The sequence below is a fragment of the Bos taurus genome, chromosome 2 (assembly GCF_002263795.3).
Source record: "Bos taurus isolate L1 Dominette 01449 registration number 42190680 breed Hereford chromosome 2, ARS-UCD2.0, whole genome shotgun sequence".
Taxonomy (NCBI): domain Eukaryota; kingdom Metazoa; phylum Chordata; class Mammalia; order Artiodactyla; family Bovidae; genus Bos; species Bos taurus.
The window spans coordinates 103,002,159-103,023,455 of NC_037329.1; the positions used below are offsets into that span (position 1 = coordinate 103,002,159).

A 21,297-nucleotide genomic window follows, 5' to 3' on the forward strand; every position below is an offset into this window, starting at 1 on the left:
AAACTGCCCTTCTATAACATTCTTGCAGAAAGGCATTTTGGGGGGTTCAGTAAAGTCTCCATCTATTTACAGGTACTGAAAATAACACACACACACACTCTAGACATTGTGCCCACTCCTTACTGCCAAGGTTAATTAATCTGGCCCTTGGCACTTTAGACCTCACAACACATTCATGTATTCATGATGATAGCCATCCTGTTATTTTCTGAAAATAAATTATTTTGTATGCTTTCCCTTACTTTTCTTCTCCACTCTTACTTTTCAACTACTCATAACAATGCCTTTTAAGCTGTCATTTTATTGAAAGTAATAAATTAAGACATTCATCTTCAGCGGTTTCACCTTTGCATAAGATTCAGCAACTTACACACTAGCATGCTCACAGTGTTAAGCAGATAGGAATTCAATTCAGTAGCAAAAACATTCACTGACCTTAGAAAGAAAACTTTTCCGTTTATAATTACTGGCTAGTCTTACACAGTTGCAACTTTCTAATACGGTGTAATACTTTAAGATTAAATATTTTGAGGAATTTGTATCTTCTGTGCCTCTTCCCCAAAATGAAGTCATGGGCCACTTGCTGAGACTGGTTTTGCTGGAGGTACTGAGCCTACAGCTGGTCCTCTTGGGAGTCAGTGCTCACAGTGGATCCTTGGCTGCTGGTGTCGGCAGTTTCATAGCACTTTTGGTCTTTGGCAAAGTTGATGAAAACCTAATTTTTCAAGGGAAATGAAGCCATTAGCACTTGTAAACCAAAGGGAGAAATAAGGGGTGTGAATATGTGTGGTGTGTGCACAATGGGAGAGCAAAGAAAAAGAAAATTAGATTTCATACTGCTAAGTTGCTTCGGTTGTGTCCAACTCTTTGTGACTCCATGGACTGTAGCCCACCAGGCTCCTCTGTTCATGGAGTTTTCCAGGCAAGAATACTGGAGAGAATTGTCATTTCCTCCTCCAGGGGGTTCTCCTGATCCAGGGATCAAACTGGTGGTGTCTCTTACGACTCCTGCACTGGCAGGCGGGTTCTTTACCACTAGTGCCACTTGGGAAGCCCCAGATTTCATAGGGGCACACCCAAATATACACACAAACTCTCATTAGGAATCCTTCTTTTAGGTACTGAAATTTAACTGGGGTTTGAAAACAGTACCTATAACTACATTTATAATCATAATAAATGATAAAATCTAAAGCTATAATTGAACACCTATAGCCACATATTTGCATCTATTTGATCTGCATCAGTATCTTTCAAGTATAAATAAGGAGCCCAATCCAAGCTCCTATCAATTGTTTCCATGATGATGTTGAGAGAAATTTCACTAGTTTTAAGAGTTAATACACTGAAATAAAATTTGTATACAAATGTCACAGTATGTTTCTTATGCTTACTATTTAACAGGCAGACCTTTATGACTTTGTTTAAAATCATTAATTCTATTAGTCATAGATTAGTCATAGATTCATCCAGAAAACATTGAGAGACATGATACTGGTAATTGGTTACAAGTCCAAGGATAAATCTGTGTTGGCAAAGCCATAACTGCCTTAACTCTCCATAAATAAAACTCTCTGTAAGACGCAGCAAGATTTGGAGGCCACTTTAGCTTCCCTTTCAGGCCCTCTCCAGTGACAGGTACAATCTGATGCTTTGTATGTCAGGTCAGTTGAACTGTATAGAACTAAAACAGTGCAAAGGTGGAGGAGGATGCTCCATGAAGCCTCCAGTTACTGTATATAAATGTAACTAAGACAGATGATTTGAATGAAACAAAAGAATCCTGCATTTACCATTTTGGTTGCCTGAATCTAGCAGATCTAAATCTCACTAGATAACCCCATCCTCCCCTAATCTAGGAAGCCAATCAATAGAAATGTTATTTAAGAAACATTCCAAGGAGAAAGGAAGGAAAGTGTTAACAGCTATTTGTTTTATAGATGAAAATAATTGTTGCTTTACATATACAGACAAACGATGGGTACAGATGTCTTAGAGAAGGAAAAAAATTTTTTTCTCCATTAAAATTAGTTAACTCTTCATATTTTTTAATAACATTCCAAAATGCACTTATAAATAAATTAAGCTAAGTTTTTCAGGTGTAAGATTAGATATTACTTCAATTAAAAATAAATTGAAGGTCATTAAAAAGAAGTAATTATGTACAATTAATTTTTTTTAAATAAATAATCAGAATGTATTAATGTGACACTGTGTACATGGTCCATGGTATCCAGCTTACCTCTTCCAGAGTAGTCTGACTCACTAAGAAATTTGTGATATTTAAAGCAGTCTTGTTGGCCTCCAGCAGATCAAAAATATTTGCTACTCCTCCTGCAGTGACTGGCACATGATATTCTAACATGCTGAGGTGCTGATCCTGTGGGAACCAAAGGGGAAAAAAAAATCACTCCTCAATGTCAGATAATACTGAGTAGACTAGACATAACTTGACAAAGAGCTAAGAAACACACTGAAATTCATTCCTCTGGAAATGATCAGTTCAGTTCAGTCACTCAGTCATGTCCGACTCTTTGCAACCCCATGGACTGCAGTACGCCAGGCCTCCCTGTCTATCACTAACTCCTGAAGTTCACTCAGACTCACGTCCATCGAGTCAGTGATGCCATCCAGCCATCTCATCCTCTGTCGTCCCCTTCTCCTCCTGCCCTCAATCTTTCCCAGCATCAGGGTTTTTTCCAATGAGTCAGCTCTTCGCATCAGGTGGCCAACGTATTGGAGTTTCAGCTTCAGCATCAGTCCTTCCAATAAATATTCAGGACTGATTTCCTTTAGGATGGACTATTTGGATCTCCTTGCAGTCCAAGGGACTCTCAAGAGTCTTCTCCAACACCACAGTTCAAAAGTATCAATTCTTTGGTCCTCAGCTTTCTTTAGAGTCCAACTTTCACATCCATACATGACTACTAGAAAAACCATAGCCTTGACTAGACGAATCTTTGTTGGCAAAGTAATGTCTTTGCTTTTTAATATGCCGTCTAGCTTGTTCATAGCTTTTCTTCCAAGGAGCAAGCCCTTTTAATTTCATGGCTGCTGTTACCATCTGCAGTGATTTTGGAGCCCCCTAAAATAAATTCTGCCACTGTTTCCACATCTATTTGCCATGAAGTGATGGGACCAGGTGCCATGATGTTAGTTTCCTGAATGTTGAGCTTTAAGCCAACTTTTTCACTCTCCTCTTTCACTTTCAGCAAGAGGCTCTTTAATTCTTCGCTTTCTGCCATAAGGGTGGTGTCATCTGCATATCTGAGGTGAAATATCAAATATTATTGATATTTCTCCTGGCAATCTTGATTTCAGCTTGTGTTTCATCCAGTCTGGCATTTTGCATGATGTACTCTGCATATAAGTTAAATAAGCAGGGTGAGAGTATACAGCCTTGATGTAATCCTTTCCCAATTTGGAACCAGTCTGTTGTTCCATGTCCAGTTCTAACTGTTGCTTCTTGACATTCATACAGATTTCTCAGGAGACAGGTCAGGTGGTCTGGTATTCCCATCTCTTTCAGAATTTTCCAGAGTTTGTTGTGATCCACACAGTCAAAGGATTTGGCATAGTCAATGAAGCAAAAGTAGATGTTTTTCTGGAACTCTATTGCTTTTTTGATGATGCAGCAGATGTTGACAATTTGATCTCTTGTTCCTCTGCCTTTTCTAAAACCAGATTGAACATCTGGAAGTTCACGGTTCATGTACTGTTGAAGCCCGGCTCAGAGAATTTGGGGCATTACTTTGCTAGCATGTGAGGTGAGTGCAATTGTCCAGTAGTTTGAGCATTCATTGGCATTGCTTTTCTTTGGGTTGGGACTGAAAACTGACCTTTTACAGTCCTGTGACCACTGCTGAGTATTCCAGATTTCCTGTCATATTGAGTGCAGCACTTTCACAGCATCATCTTTTAGGATTTGAAATAGCTCAATCGGAAAAATAATATGTATGTTTGGAAACTAACAGCTTTCTAAGAAGAGATAAGTTTTGTGAATGTCTGAGAGAAAACAAATTAAAAAGCTAATAAAAATTCTAAAACATTCTACATTCATGTGTACTTAGAAAGTGACTATGCCTAGAAAAAATATTGTGGAATGATATTGCTGATGTCAGATTACAATAAGTACAATAAGCTTTTTCAGAGATAACTTTTAAAAATTTGTTTTGTTTTAGTTAGAATTGTTCTAAAAGGCTAAGGATTAGTTCTTCAATTTATATTGGCTAAAGTTGGCAGATTTCAAAAGCATTGTCTAGGGTAAATCTCATTCAAATAATGCTACATTCTTTCTTAACTCTAAAAGTCTTTTCAATTTATTTAGTCCATTAGATCGGATCAGATCAGTCGCTCAGTCATGTCCGACTCTTTGCAACCCCATGAATCACAGCACACCAGGCCTCCCTGTCCATCACCAACTCCCAGAGTTCACTCAGACTCATGTCCATCGAGTCAGTGATGCCATCCAGCTATCTCATCCTCTGTCGTCCCCTTCTCCTCCTGCCCCCAGTCCCTCCCAGCATCAGGGTCTTTTCCAATGAATCAACTCTTCGCATGAGGTGGCCAAAGTACTGGAGTTTCTTTAGTACTCTATTCTTATTTCCTTGGAGTATCTTTAACATCTTGCTTTTCTGAATATTTTATCAGTTATCATGTCCCATTTATTTTTCCCTTTAAAATAACTCTCAAATGTAACCATTCCTCTCTATGTGCACCATCAATATTATTAACTTGATGTTTATCATTCCATATCTGAGTTATTGCAACAGCCTCTTCAGAAGCCTAGAAACCATATACACCCATATGTTTTAGCACAAAGTATCTAGAATAATCTTTCCTAAATACTAGTTTAGTCAGGATGTTTTTTAACTCCATAATCAACCCCTGTAACCTATATGGGTCAGATCAAGATTGTTACTTACTGGAAACCCCTCTTCTCACACCTTTGCTTACTGTCTAGCCCCTCTCATTGATTTGTATTTACATCACACCTGTCACTGCAGTCAGGCCATCTTACTTATTTTTACTTTCAAATTATTGTTTTGCTATCTCCCTTTTAGAGATCTGGAAGCCATCATACACTTGTAAAGAATGGTCTACATAGGAAGACATCAAACTTTTATCATCACTGCACTTGTCTTGTAAGCTCTAGTCCCATGAGGAACAGACCAGGACAAATACAATCTCAAGTTCACTGAAAGAAAAGGCACTATGACCAATGCAATTTGTGCAAACATAAAGCATTCTTTGATTTTAAATTTGATTTTAATTTAGATGATAGAAAATGGTCCTTGATAAGCATCGTAAAAGCTATTTCTTCCTGGAAAACTTAGTTGAGGTTTCAGAGGCTGAGACAAAAGTATTTTGTACAGATAAAAGAATTGTTTTTAAAAACGCTCCCCATTTGGCTTTCCAGAATCACTTTATGTTAATATGGTGCCTGACAGTTCATGAAGCATCTTTGTGGACATTTTATCATTTAGTTCTCACACCAGTCTTGTGAAGTAGATATCAAAAGTATTTATAAAATAGGAATATGAGGCTTAGAGACTTTAAATCTCTTGCTGGAATCACACAGGTAGAGCTGGATCTTAGTCCAAATCTTCTCATTTCTTTTCATCATTCCACACCTGATTTTCGTTTTAAAACAATTATTTGCTATAATCATCTTGTACAAATTACCTGCACATCAGAGATGATATAATGATAACTTTTTTGTCAAGTGCATTTAAATGTATATTATGTGAGATTTGTGTGTATACATCTGTGTGTGCCCATTCTGTTAATACACATATGTAAGATTAAATTAATTGAGTCATATTTCAGGTAGTGTGTGATTGAGAACTTGGTTTCCAAGCGATTCTCCTCAAAACTTTGTGGGCTTATTTTTCAAATGAGGAAAGCAAAGGAGATAATCTCTTCTAGCTGTGACATACAGACAGGAACTCTGTAATTTTTTTTTTCTAAGAAGAAAAGCCGTTGGTCATATGTATCTGTCATCCCTCACTTCTCTAACATATATAACCAATAAACTACTTAAGAATAGAATCCAACCTGAAAACTAATACAATACAGTCATAAAGCCTTTGTGAGGAAGAAATAATGGTATGTAAAAGGATTATGATATTCTTAAGCAGCTACAAAAATATATAACTTAATTCAAAGATTTTATTTGTTCATACTAAGTATGCTTCAGAATATCTTAACCATCTTGAACTAATAAATATATTAAGATGAATAATAAAGGTATGGTCAACTTGAAAATGACAAACATCCACTACCCTATTACAACTATCAAAACCAGTCAATCTCTTACTTACTTTTAAGTATGTTTTTGGAAAGTGCAGCTGCATGAACCTTGTGAGGGCCTCCATGCTCACTCTGGCATTCTTCACGTGAACCTTGACAGTAAATCCTCGCCCAAACCTAGAAAGAAGTGCAAAACATAATATGAGTTATGTTTTACTGAAATAGCTCTTCTGAAATTCTAGATAATGAAACAGGACCCAAGCTGACAATAATAGGCCCTTTTCCTATACAAAGAGTATCACTTTGCAATAAAAAGTCCAGGGCATGTTGCAAACTGGAAATAGTGCACTGCTATGACTTTTTATTTCTACCACTATATAAAGTCAATCCTTTGGACAAAAGCTGCATTAGAAATGAAACGTAAAGTCTTGGCTTTCTTTGGCATTCATGAATTGGTGTGTCTTCCGTCCTTCAGTTGTGTCTGACTCTTTGTGACCCCATGGACTGTAGGCCATCAGGCTCCTCTGTCCATAGAATTCTCCAGGCAAGCATACTAGAGTGGGTAGCCATTCTGTTCTCCATGGGATCCTCCCAACCCAGGGATCGAACCTGGGTCTTCTACATTGCAGGCAGATTCTCTACCATCTAAGCCACCAGGAATTGATGTCAATTTTGGGGCTAAACACTTTCTAATTTAAAGCAAAGAAGGTCTTGATAGGCAAGTTATTGAAGATTTGGTATCAACTATAAAGATTAAAATCATTGGGGTTTTAAAAATAAATAATAAACCAATATAACTGCTAACTTTTATAATTTATACTTTTGCATCAGAGTAGTGTTTGTAAACAAGTCACAGCAGACTCTCTGAGAATAACATATGAGTTCTTTTTCATTCTTTTTTCGTATCTTGATCAACTTTGCTTTATAAGAAAGTCAAGCTGTTGTACAGATAAAGATATAAAGGAATGTCATGGTGTTTGAAGATTAACATGGATATGTATAAATGCATATGTACTCTGGCAAATATATTAATTTATTTTTAATTTGATAGTATGATATTTATGTACATCTTCCCAATGTATTTTTGGTTAAAAGGTTTTAAATGTAGTAAAAATGTTAAATAGCTTACTGAAAGCCTATGCAAATGACAAATGAACATACTAGACAAAAATCAATGCCTTCATGTACTTGTCAAGATCTAATTTGTTAGAGTTAACTCTTGAGAGTATTTTGGTTGGGGAATAATAATCATATCATTATTATATTATCATTATTATTAGCTTTTAGGCCTTCTAGGTTTGGGGGTTATTAATTAAAAAACATTCAATCCTCAGTACTATTATTTAACTTCAAAGTGAATCAATGGTTAGCTTCTCCATTCCAGTTTTACTACACATTGTAGGATAGGCTGCTGAGATAATCTTTGAAGGCAAGTATAGCCCTGGTAGATTGATTACTCTACACCGTGTGTTAAACAATGCATTTGTTCTTTACCTGCTCTTAATGTGCTGCAATGATCCAATACATTGGAACCTTCCATTCACCATAATGGCCAACCTTGTACAGAGAGCCTCACATTCTTCCATGCTGAAAGGCAGAATCATGTCAGCATTCTGGGCACAGAAAATTGGCTTAAGTTCCTAAGCATAAGTTTAAAACTCTTTTCTTTACGGCACCTTAGGAATACTGTTTGAATATTTGAGTCCCTTAAACTGTCTTTTCCTTTGAAGAACAAAAAAATCTTTTAACATATAATGTAAATGTCTTTGCATAGGGTTTATTATACTGTTTCTTTTCAAACTTGAGGACATCTTTCTCACCTGGATTGCTGCTCTATCAAACAGTATTTCTTTCAAGCTCTTTCAAGCTTTGACTTAAGACCTACATTTTGTAAGAAATATTTCCAAAATAATACTAAGTTGTTTTCATTATGCCTTATACTCAATATTCAGATGACTTTTTATTTATTTATTTATTTTGGCCACACCCTACAGCATGCAAGATCTTAGTTCCCTGACCAGAAAGTGAACCTGTGTCCCCTGCAATGGAAGCACAGAGTCTTAACCACTGGGCCACCAGGGAAGTCCCTCAGTTGGCTTTTATGTTTTTGTATTTATAACCAGTTAACCTGTACTTGATTATATAATTCTGACTTCATGGACTATGATACTGGAGGAGATCTTAGGTATCATCTTGAGATCTTAGGTATCACCCTGTCCACTTAAACACAAAAGTTAATGGAAAATCAGTGATTGGCTTCAGAACATATACTGTGCTTGGGGGCAAGGTTAGTATATAGGATATAAATAAGTCTCAGTTCTAAACATATCTAGTTCTTTTCCTACTATATGATCTTTATAATGAAAGGATAAACTTAATACAAGGCCAATCTTATAAGAAAGGCACAGACAAAAAGCTTTAGTAGCTTTTTTACTTAGTTGATTGGCAGGGTCTACTTTATGGAGGAGGCTTGTGGACTAGTTCTGAAAGGATTAGTAAGATTAGAATTTGGAAAGATTTTATGTAAAGACCAACTCTAGTAGAAGGCACAGCAAAGACAGGGCATGGTGATAGGAAAGGGCAGGGAGTGTATGTGGAACCACTCAGATTGATTGATAGGAAAGTTAGATGAGGTTGGATAATAAAAGGCCTTGCAAACTAAGCCAAAACATGCTAAATTTTATGTGATAGGGCAATAGAGAGGAATGATTGAGTTAAGAGGGTCAAAAGTTATGGAAATTTTATTTTTTAATGGATTGCTAGGCCATATCCCCCCACAAGAGCTGGGATCTCACCAGAAAATCCTCGTGACTTCCTCTTTTGACTATGAACATAAAATACTTTAATCCAATTGTGGAATTCACTCTCAGTATATGTTACACAGGATTACTTCCTCTCATCTGTCATCTGACTCTAAAGTTCCACACCCAATTTACCTGTGAGAAGTGAGGATGACAGAACATTTATTCTGGACTTCTTCTGAAATGATCTTCCAGAGGTGCCGTTTTGACTTAGGATCCATCCCAGAGCTTGGCTCATCCTTAATAGAAAGTTACAAGAAAAATTTATCAAATTAATTAAATTTTGATGAGGTTCTTTACATGAATCATTGCATCTCACTTGCCTAGAACAGAAATCACTTTTCGAGGTCCTGTGACTAACTTATTTTATACTTAACAGGCTTCTTTCTGCTGCTGTCAAAAAGCTCAAAATTAATCATTTTAAATTGTCAATCTGTTTTAAACAGTCTCAGTGAAGTTGACACTCTGCTACTTTACACATGTCTCTTATATTTCTTTGGAAAAAAATCTGCTTCAATTACTGACAAAGCCAGAGTTTTGATATTTAATACTATATCATCACATATATATCTGAAGCTACATCAACAAGATTGCTGCCTTGCTCCTGATGGTAGAATTGTGCCTGTAAGTGATAGATAATATGCCATGTGAAGCACTGCTGCTGCTGCTAAGAATGCATTTTTTTTGTTAATATTATTGAAGTGCATTTTCAGTTTTATGTTATTAATTGAAATTTAATACTCCTTGGGGAAATAAAAGTAAGATTTGCAGAAAATGCCAAATAGAAAGATATAAATTACATTTTAAAGTAAATGACATTTTGAAAAATTATTCAGGCATAAAATTAGAAATGTAGCAATGGAGAACTAAACAAGCAATAATAGATCCTGACAGATGATTAAAAAATCAAACTGTAGGTCAAGATTAAGTAAAAATTAAAAATATACGTCTGAAATGGAAAGTATGCAGATAGGATCAGCAGAGGCTTATTTTTATAGCAAGGGGTTAAATTGGAATTTAAAGAAAGAAATAAGTATTAGTTTGGGGAAACAGTAAAGATTATATTGTCACTGTTCCTATTTTTGAAGACAATGGCATATATAGTAAGTATATATTAAAAAAAATATATAGTGTCTTTCTCTCATGGCCTGATTTCAATTCAGCTCATTAATGCATAACATTTGCATAGAGCTTTTTAACATTTTAAAGTACTTTACATCTATTATCTCATAGGGGTGCCTAAGGATTGTTTTCTTAAATTTAAGGGACACTTATACAATAGAATTCCATTATGAGTGTCAATTGGCAGAAACATAATGCATTATATGCTTCCGGTATTATACAGAGAGGGCTTATGCATTACTCTATCTGGGCAGTTTAAATGATTTGATATTCTATATTATTTAATCCCTGAAATAATGTGATGATTTATAACTGGTGATTTTATTGCATAGTTAGGCCTCTTTTGAAGTTTTGGAAGTCCTTGAATGAAGGGGATCTTCCAAAATAAGGGCAGCTTATTTCTCTGAAATAAACACTTTTCACAAGGTTTGGCTTGGGGAACAGAATGCTATGTCACCCCTAAGGTAACTTATATTTCCAGGTGATCAATTTAATTTTTCAGCTTTTAATCAAAATATTAACATGACATGTATTTCTTGCTTTCAAAAAATTCAGATAAAATAGAATGGCATATTTTCAAGATTGCATCTCAAGCTAGGTAACTCATGTTTTTAAGCAACAAGGAGATAACATTTTAGGACAATGTGTTGGAAGCTGGAAAATGTGTTAATTCACCTGATCAGTTACCAATAGAACTGATTCCTTCAATAACTGGGAATCAAATTCTGTCATAGTTTTACTTACTTATCTGAATATCCTGAATTTGTTCCAGCTACTTCCTATTCCCATGTTTCCTCTTAAATTACCTGAGCCATAGCTTCAGACAAAAAATATTTTTGAGGGCATATTATTATGGCAACAAATTACCTGGTATAAATTTCCTTAATGAGACAGTATATGTGAAGTGCTTTACACAAGAACCAGCCCATAGTGATACCCAACCCAGGAATCAAGTGGAGGTCTCCTGCATTGTAGGCGGATTCTTTACCAGCTGAGCTACCAGGAAAGCCCCTAATGAGACCTCAGTAAATGCTTATTGCAATAATGATAATGAAATGTTATACACAATTGGATATGTGATTCTAATTGGGCAGTAGCCTTTTTCACAATGATTCTCTTACCAGCAACAGAATGGAAGGTTTCCCTATCAAGGCCAGTGCAGTAGACAATTTTCTTTTTGTGCCGTAACTACACATAGAGGTAACTTTGTCCCTGTAGGGCATCAGGTGAAGTCTCCCAAGGAGTTTTTGAACAGTCTGCGGGTGGAAAAAAGGACTTGTTGATTTTCCCTCGCCAAAACCCTTAAAGCATTAAATGGAAAAAGAGCTACTTGTGAAAGGAGTTTTATAATGAAGAAATACATATTTTAGTTTTATTTTTAAAGGTACACTTAAAGATGAACCATTCATTTAAAGATAAACGCAATTCCGTGGAGGCCCATTCATAAATACGATTTCTTGTCCCCCTAATACATGTGCGTGTAAGTGTGTATGTGTTTACAATGGTTCTTTCTGCTGTATTGACACAGGATTTACTTTTAAGCTTCAAAGGGCTAAAACAGAATTCATCCCTTTACAAGGCAGGTTTCTTATTGATTGTCATCACTGTTTCATCTTTTTTCTTACTGTGGGATGAGCTGTCACAAAGGCTTTAGGTCTATTTAAAAATGACCCAGTATCAAAACTGTAGTGTATTAACTTAGGAATCTTGGGTTCTTGTGGCTATTTCAGTAGTTAAATAGCTCTGGCAAATAGTGGAATCCTAGGAGGATTTAAGAATTCCCCGAGGGTTGCAAAAATAGAGAAAACTGTCCAAAAGATTAGTCTTTCCATTAAAAAGGTAAATAATTGTAGTGAGGTATAAAAGCACATCTCAAAAACCAAATTGGAATCTATTCTATTTTCCTTGGGCATTTTGTACATGTCCAGTCAACTACTCAGTTGTGTCCAACTCTCTGACACCCTATGGACCCACCAGGCTCCTCTGTCCATGAGATTCTCCAGGAAAGAATATGGGACTCAGTTGCCATTCCATTCTCCAGGGGATCTTCCCAACCCAGGGATCTAACCCACATCTCCAGGCAAATTCTTTACCATGAGTCACTTGGGAAGCCCATTTTGTAGGTAATTCCATGTTTCAATAGTTATCTGAACACTAAAAGATATATAGGCATCACCAACCAGGGCTCAATCCAGAGCCTAAGGCAAATCTCATTCTTTATTCGACAGTTTTTAAAAGGTAATGGAACAAATACGGGCCAAGATGTTTCTAAAGCTGAGTTCATAGGTGTGTTTATGATATACATACAATCAAGCTAATACTGCTTCCATTATCACTGTCAAGAGAAAATTGTCATAGTTTTCCAGATGTCAGCTTGGTCTTGAGTGTGGGTAGGTGGGCAGCATAAGCAAAAATGGTTTTCAAATAAACTAGTTCTTCACGCTTATACTCACTTCTTTAATATCTTTTTCTGGAATTCCATGTACTCTAGCATAGAAATATAAATGTTCTTCTATGGTTACCAGGTCATCCAAAGCATCTTCCTGAGGACAGTAGCCAACTAATGAGCTGTGAGAGTTAACATGAGCCAGAGACCTGAAGAAAAAGTGTCAAAAACATGAATGACTTTCTAAAGACATTTCCCTCCTAGCCCTCAGATGCTGGGTGTGTTTGCATGCTAAGTCACTTCAGTTGTGTCTGACTTCGTGCGACTCTATGGACTATAGCCTGCCAGACTCCTCTGTCCATGGGATGTTCCAGGCAAGAATACTGGAGTGGCTTGCTGTGCCCTCCTCCAGGGGATCTTTCCAACCCAGGGATCGAATCCACACCTTTTAAATCTATCTGCTTTGGCAGGTGGGTTCTTTACCACTAGCACCACCTGGGAAGCCCCTCAGATGTTGAGAGGGTAGTTCTGTTTGGGTTGTGGTGATTGGTGAGTCTGGTAAAAAGATATAAAATGATCCCACCATCATAATCACACTGAAAAATTTAAAAATTTCCACTCACTTGAGTAGCTGGTTTTCTCCTAAGGATTTAATAATATAACCACAAAATAACATCAAAAGTTCACTTTAATTATCTTTCTCATTTAATTATGTTGTGTTTGGTAATTTGAAGCACTTGTTTTTCATACCCAGTCTTATTTCTGATCAGAATGTTTCCACTTGTAGGAATTATGTCTCCTGTCAGCATCTTGAAGATAGTGGTTTTTCCTGCTCCGTTCACCCCAAGAAGTCCAAAGCACTGGTTTGAGGGAGAAAAAAAAATGTAAACTAATTCAAACCAAAGACAAGTTTCTATTATATCTCTTTTCTTCCTTTCCTTGAGTGAAATAAATTATCAAAGCACTGACTATTGCAGTGCTTTGCTGGCATTGATTGGATAAAGCTTTCACTTTTAAAACAAATGAGTACTTAGGTATCTTTTTTTCCTTTAACCATCTGAATATTTGTGTATATACCTAGGACTTGTTTTTACATATTATACTCTAGCACGCCTCTGTGTGACATGATAGAATATCCAATAAGGCAGATATGCTAACCTGACAAAGTGATTGTATTTATAAATTTAAATTATTCACAAAAAATCACAACTTTACTAAATAAGCAACTGAAGCAATAATCTCTTTATCCGATTGAATAAATTTGATGCGTTTAGTTTGCAGCCCGCCTCAGCAAAGAAGGAAAGACCCACATTCTCTTTCTGCTTTCAAAGCTGTCTTAACTACTGCTTCTATGAAAACAGCAATAATATGAATATGAATGCAATTTAGGACCTCAGTTCTGACAACTGATTTCTATATTCTGTTTTTGCTGCTGCTGCTGCTAACTCGCTTCAGTCATGTCTGACTCTGTGCGACCTCAGAGACGGCAGCCCACCAGGCTCTGCCATCCCTGGGATTCTCCAGGCAAGAACACTGGAGTGGGTTGCCATTTCCTTCTCCAAGAAGCCTAAAAACTAAGAGTTGAAAAGAGCTCCCTGAACAGACTTCTTGACTGAAAGTCCACTCAAGAAGGATAGTAACTTGGGAAGGGGATCAGGATATGGTGAGTCTTCCCTGCCAAGAGGGGAGGGTTACAGGATAAGTAACACATAGACACATAAATTATATATATAGAATCCATCAAAATATTTAAAGGCTGGCTTCATATTTCTAGAAAAAATTAAGGAAAGATAAAATTTTTGTCACTTACCATGTCAACATAAAAGATGCATGCATGCCTGCATGCTCAGTAATATCCAACTCTTTTGCGACCCCCACGGACTGTAGCCTGCCAGGCTCCTCTGTCCATGGAATTTTCCAGGCAAGAATACTGGAGTGGGCTGCCATTTCCTCCTCCATATAAAGTAGACTTAGAAACAGAACATTGTTTCTTACCTCCCCAGCAGGAATCCCAATGCTGATGTTGTTTACAGCTATAATCTTTTTGTGGATAAGTTGGTAAGTCTTTGTGAGACGATGGAGTTGGACTAGGTCATAATCATTTGCACCTTTCTCAACTCGAAATCTTTCAGCCTGCACATCTTCATCTTCATCTATTGTCTCAATAACAGATGAAGAGCTAAATTTTCTAAAGAAGAGTCTAAAAAATGAACCCGATGATTTTGCATCAATAATTTTGAAATGACACCACTCAGTTTTGACATCTTTTTAAAAGTTCTCACTTCACCAAAGTGTGCCAAGTTTGTTTTATATTTTTCATGCATTTTGCTAAATAACTTAAAAATTAGCATGGGTGTTCTTTATAATATTTGTTATAATATTTGAGAAACAGTTTTTGCTTTCAATGACTTAAATACTTACAGATTCCCTATTACAAGTCAGAATCTTAATTCCAGTAACAAGGAACTTTAGTTTGGGTTTGAAAGTTACTCCTAACAGAGACCAGAGTCACTAGTAGGACTCAACACCTACAAGACCATGATCAATGATCATCATTTTTTTTAATTTGTCCTATTTATTCTTTGGTCATCAATAATATGAATGTTATTCTATAGTCTTTTTTTTCTTTTTTTTTTACTATGAATGTCTTACCTAGGACCTAGCCAATATACTAAGGTTATCAGTCCTGAAAACTCTAAGAAATCTCAAACCCACTTCAGTATCTTGTCTACTGAATACTGAAAAAAACAAACCAACAAATCAATTTAGGTCTTCTCTCAATGTCCCTGTTTCTTTTAATGACATCCCTAGAGATTCCAATTGTGATATTTTCTTTGAATCTTCCCCATTCTAAAATCCACTCATGCAGTCAGCATCCTAAGACTGGAAATATCTTAAAAACAACCAGTTATTTATCATTTTCTGTTTCTGTTACCATCACAGGCTTCCATTTTTTTTCTCACTTAGGTTTATCCAGGAACCTCAAACTGCTCCATTGTCTCTGAATCTTTCCTTCCAATCTGCACTACCTCCACAAAATCACAGCTCCTAAAGCACCATTTGATCCTGTTGGTCTCTGTTAAAAAACCTTCAATGTGCTACTGTTAATATTAGTTTATCGAGTAAAGTCCAAGCTATCACTCTTTAACCAAGCTATCAGTATATTCCATAATTTTTCAACCCCATGCTTCAGCTCCTACTCTTTCATTATATTTAGTCTATGCTCTAATCAAATTTTATTACTTATTTCTCAAATATGCCCCCAAATTTTCAATCTTTGTTCTTGTCTTCCCTTTTATTAATTTAGATCTTAATTTCCAATAAGTAATACATGCACTACATTTATTAAAATTAAAATAGTACTAAAGAATATTTAGGGAAAAGTCTCCGTCAAATACATACAGTTTTTTAGCAGAAGCATTCATAATTAGAAATAGTTTATGCATATATATGCATAAAAATATATTTCCTTTTTAAAACTTAAATGGTAATATACTTCATACGTAGCTCTGAACCTCTCATTTCTCACTTAACAAATATTAGAAGTAATCCCAAATATGATACAGTGAACTGCATCATTCTTTCTAATGGCTGCATAGTGTTTCACTTATAAATTATGAACATAATTTATTTAACTAGTCCCAAATGCAGTACATTTAGGTTATTTCCATTCTTTTGCTATTAGGAATGGTTACTATGATGAATAAATTTATATATACATAGTTCTGCATATTTGTTAGCATATCTGTAGGGAAAATTCCTAGAAATAGAATTGTTGGGTCAATGATGTTTATTTATGATTCTGTCATCATTTTACTCAATCTTCTTTTTCTGAATACATTGCTAGTATCTACATACTCAATTTTCTTTTCCCACTTCTACTTTCTATCCTTCTAAACACAACTCAAAGACTGTATCTTCTGTTTCTGTACATATTTTCTCTCTACCACTGAATTTTGATCTCTTTTAGACAAACAACTGGGCTTGTTAGTTACAAATTTTACTACCTCATTTTACAATACTTGCAGAAGCATAGAAAGGCTTGAGAAATATTTACTGAATGAAAGAGATTGTGAATTGTGCGACAACTTTTAAAGTTTTTTGAGCAAAACATTCCCATTTCACTAATGGAAAAGCTTAGACTATTGACCCTTCTCTGAACATTTTGAATTGAGTTTTGTCATGGATGTCAAACACTGTTTTCATTGTATTTACCTGAGTTTATTTATTAGCCACTCATTGATTAAAAGTCGCAAGAAAAAGAACATGGTTCCCTGAGAAACTAAGGCCACAAACATTGCGCCTAGTTTATCCATCTCAAAGGTTTCACTTGGATACTCCACTCCATATGCTTTTAAGAAGTCCAGGACCGACTGTTGTTGAGAAAGTTCGATCAAACCATAGCCAAAACAGAATTGTGGGAAAATCAGGAAAATGCGCTTGAGGGTTTCAGAAATAAGTTCTAAAGTCTGAAATAAGAGAAAGAAAAAAATAAATAAAGTCCAGTGTTAAGTTTCCAACAAATTGATGAAAATTTGAAACTAGATGTAGATAAATACTGAAACTTGAGAAACTTATCTAGATTGGTAATTATTGCATGTACATGCTGAATTTACACATAAACATTTACTATAACCAAATGGTGTTGATTTATTACCAAAAGAAAAGCAGAAAAGGATTATATATATTTGAGATGGTCTAAGGTGTCAGGTCAAACCCTGGGGACTTCAGAATGTAGTAATAGCAAGGTGATAGAGTATCTGTGGGGCTTCCCTGGTGGCTCAGGTGATAAAGAATCTGCCTGCATGTAGGAGACCCAGGTTCAGTCCCTGAGTTGGGACTGAAGGCCCTGGAGAAGGGAATGGCTATCCACTCCAGTATCTTTGCCTGGGGAATTCCATGGATAGATGAGCCTGGTGGGCTATAGTCCATGGGGTCACAAAGAATTGCACATGACTGAGCAACTAACACATAGGTAGGTGCCTGAGTAAAGAGGGATTTAGTAAAGATTTGGATCTAAGGTAATTCCTACTTGAAGAGGGAATAAAATGGTAAAATGATACAGAAGGAGAAACAGCCTATCTCAAAGAGGAGCAAATGGCACATTTTCATGCTATTTATACTTGGGACCAACCACTTGCAGCTCATGAATTTTCTTATTCCTTGTGGAGTATGCTTGTCTATTCCTTACTTAATGTTCTCTTTATTCTTTTCCATTCAATTGTCCAGCATTGTTAGGGCTTCCGTTCTCACTAATCATAATTGTTAGCTATGAATGGAAAGTGATGCCTACAATGAAGTAGATTCCAATACATGACTGAAAGGGAATGAGTTAGGGTTTTTCTCTATGAATGTTCAAATGAATCTTAACTCACAGTCATACAACTAAGACATGTTGTCTTTGTCCCTCCCATACCACAACAATTTGTTAATAAGTCATGGAAAAAGCAAGAGAGTTCCAGAAAATCATCTATTTCTGCTTTATTGATTATGCCAAAGCCTTTGACTGTGTGGATCACAATAAATTGTGGAAAATTCTGAAAGAGATGGGAATACCAGACCACCTGACCTGCCTCTTGAGAAATCTGTATGCAGGTCAGGAAGCAACAGTTAGAACTGGACATGGAACAACAGACTGGTTCCAAATAGGAAAAGGAGTACGTCAAGGCTGTATATTGTCACCCTGCTTATTTAACTTATATGCAGAGTACATCATGAGAAACGCTGGGCTGGAAGAAGCACAAGCTGGAATCAAGATTGCCGGGAGAAATATCAATAACCTCAGATATACAGATGACACCACCCTTATGGCAGAAAGTGAAGAGGAACTCAAAAGCCTGTTGATGAAAGTGAAAGTGGAGAGTGAAAAAGTTGGCTTAAAGCTCAACATTCAGAAAACGAAAATCATGGCATCTGGTCCCATCACTTCATGGGAAACTAAAGCCACAAACATTGCACCTAGTGGAACAGTGTCAGACTTTATTTTTCTGGGCTCCAAAATCACTGCAGATGGTGATTGCAGCCATGAAATTAAAAGACGCTTACTCCTTGGAAGGAAAGTTATGACCAACCCAGATAGCATATTCAAAAGCAGAGACATTACTTTGCCAACAAAGGTCCATCTAGTCAAGGCTATGGTTTTTCCTGTGGTCATGTATGGATGTGAGAGTTGGACTGTAAAGAAGGCTGAGCGCCAAAGAATTGATGCTTTTGAACTGTGGAATTGGAGAAGACAGTTGAGAGTCCCTTGGACTGCAAGGATACCCAACCAGTCCATTCTAAAGGAGATCAGCCCTGGGATTTCTTTGGAGGGAATGATGCTGAAGCTGAAACTCCAGTACTTTGGCCACTTCATGCGAAGAATTGACTCATTGGAAAAGACTCTGATGCTGGGAGGGATTGGGGGCAGGAGGAGAAGGGGACGACAGAGGATGAGATGTCTGGATGGCATCACCGACTCAATGGATGTGAGTCTGAGTGAACTCCGGGAGTTGGTGATGGACAGGGAGGCCTGGCGTGCTGTGATTCATGGGGTCGCAAAGAGTCGGACACGACTGAGCGACTGAACTGAACTGAACTGAAGAAATTTAGCTGACTGATTGGCTGCATGATTTCTCCAGTGTCATACAAAGTATCTGACTGAGTACCTCCATTCCCCTACTCAAGCCCTATCAAATGTCAATAGTTTTGTCATTGCATAAATACAATCAGGGAGCCAAATCCTTTGAGCTGTGTTGTAGATACTGAAACCCCACCAGGTGGTAGAAGTTAACTTGTAAGCTGCCCACAAGCACAAAGACCCCAGATGACTGGAATTAGAAGGCTGATGAGATTGACCCCAATAACCTGACCACCAACCAATCGGAAGAATGTCCATAAGCTGATCACATACCCCACAACCTTGTCTGCCTCACCCTGTCTTTAAAAACCCTTCTCTGAAAGCCACCAGGGGAATTTAGGCCCTTTGAGTGTTAGCTGACTCGACTCCTTGCTTGGTGCTCTACAATAAAATGATGCACGTGTTTCACCAAAAAATACAATCAGAGACATTAAACTAGATAAATACAACCAGAGACATTAAATTAAAAATTCTAAAAAGAATTTTTAAAGGCCATAGTTTCCCTTCCACTACATTTAATACAATCAAATGAAATTCCTCTATTCTATTTAGAGAATGTGAAATACAAAAAATCTTTCCACCTTGAACACGTTGAAGCATTTGATTCAGTCACTGAAGTTTAGCAGACTAATAAAGGACCTTACCGCATCATTAGGCTTTTCCTTGGAAAGAAAGTACACCACCGACAGGGAAACAATGGAATTGATGCCAAAAAAAAGGTTGATGCAGACGTAAGTGATGAAAGCCATTCCTGTATCATGGAAGAACCCAGCCAGCAAGTACATCCAAGAAAATGTGGCATACCTTTATAATAATAATACTAAGAATTAAAATCATACTATGATTACTCTTTTACTAAATAAATAAATAGCTTAGATGGTGTTCCAAAGTGAAAATAAACATTAGGATGAGTTGTCAAGCCTTGTAGTTAGACCTCTTTTTTATCTCTTTTTAACAACAGCCAAAAAAAAAAAAAAAAATCTGAAGCACACACTTTTTTTTACCCCCACAATAAAGATGTTATGTATTTTACAATGTCACCATATGACTAAATCATGAAGCATACTTTGGAGGAATCTTGAGTAGTCGTTACAACCACAAATTAATTTTCACTCGTGAAGAGTCAGACATGACTGAGCAACTAAATAATACAATACTGGTACCTCACCCAGTCAAGATTTTTTTTGGGGGGTGGAATATGAGTTTAATAGATACATGTATTATAATTTAAAGTTGAGAAAGAAAAATGACATCATTGTTGGCTAGCTAAGAAGACAGAGCGTGCTTAGAAACTGCATGTCCTGTTTTGAGCAAACACTTGAGTGACCTTTGGGGTAAAGAAGTAAAACTAGAGACAGAGAGATCCTTCATCAGCTACAATTGCTAACTAAATGGATACTACTCATGCATTCAGGGCAAAAAGAACTGCTACTAAAGTATTGATATTGAACTGTACTGTTCCTATTAATTACCCTAATTCAGAAACAATTTTATGTTTGTGTTCTTAGGCATTCATCATAATAAAAATAAATATACATGAACATATTCACTTTTTAACATCATATATATTTATATGTACTCACAATTTGTTAATACATAAATTCACACATGTCTATACATTTTTCTGATCATTTTGAAGAGTCCATTTGATGTACATTAAATTACAAATATAAATTGCTAAGTGTAACATTCGGCACCCAGTTAAGTGCTCATTAATAATAGGTATACTATTAACAACAACATTAATTTTCACAAGTATTACACTTTACAAACTATGGACTAGCAAGTGTAATATATTGCTAATCATTACTTGTGGCGAATGAAACCCCAAGACATTTGTAAATTAGCTAATGAGATTTAGGTTTGCGTCTAGGAGCATTTAATTCTGTAAATTCTTCTTTCACCGCAGCTTACCCAAACAGCAGAAGCAGGAGAGATACAGCACTTAGGTTGTTTTCACTGTAGAAGGCAGGTAACTTGAAAATTGTAATGACACCAATTGAAAATGCTACAGGCACCAAGTAGAAGGCCTATGGGAACACGGAAAACAATGTTAGCATATGGCAAGTTTTTCTTTTTTTGAATCGATAGCCCGTCTAGTTTAAAACTGTAACAAA

The 21,297-nt window shown here is 36.4% G+C and overlaps 1 protein-coding gene across 1 annotated transcript in view; it reads right to left on the minus strand.

The window, feature by feature from the left end:
- Nucleotides 1-373: 373 nt before the first annotated feature.
- The window catches only part of ABCA12 (ATP binding cassette subfamily A member 12), a 199,564-nt gene continuing 178,640 nt past the window's right edge, over nt 374-21,297 (minus strand). The window contains exons 42-53 of the mRNA NM_001191294.2: nt 21,095-21,210; nt 19,825-19,984; nt 16,777-17,030; nt 14,557-14,761; nt 13,312-13,421; nt 12,629-12,770; nt 11,297-11,431; nt 9,189-9,292; nt 7,747-7,839; nt 6,324-6,429; nt 2,243-2,380; nt 374-715 (exon numbers count right to left, since the gene is read on the minus strand). Of these exons, the coding sequence (NP_001178223.2) occupies nt 614-715; nt 2,243-2,380; nt 6,324-6,429; nt 7,747-7,839; nt 9,189-9,292; nt 11,297-11,431; nt 12,629-12,770; nt 13,312-13,421; nt 14,557-14,761; nt 16,777-17,030; nt 19,825-19,984; nt 21,095-21,210 (1,665 nt within the window). The 3' untranslated portion in view covers nt 374-613. The remainder of the gene's footprint in view (nt 716-2,242; nt 2,381-6,323; nt 6,430-7,746; nt 7,840-9,188; nt 9,293-11,296; nt 11,432-12,628; nt 12,771-13,311; nt 13,422-14,556; nt 14,762-16,776; nt 17,031-19,824; nt 19,985-21,094; nt 21,211-21,297) is intronic.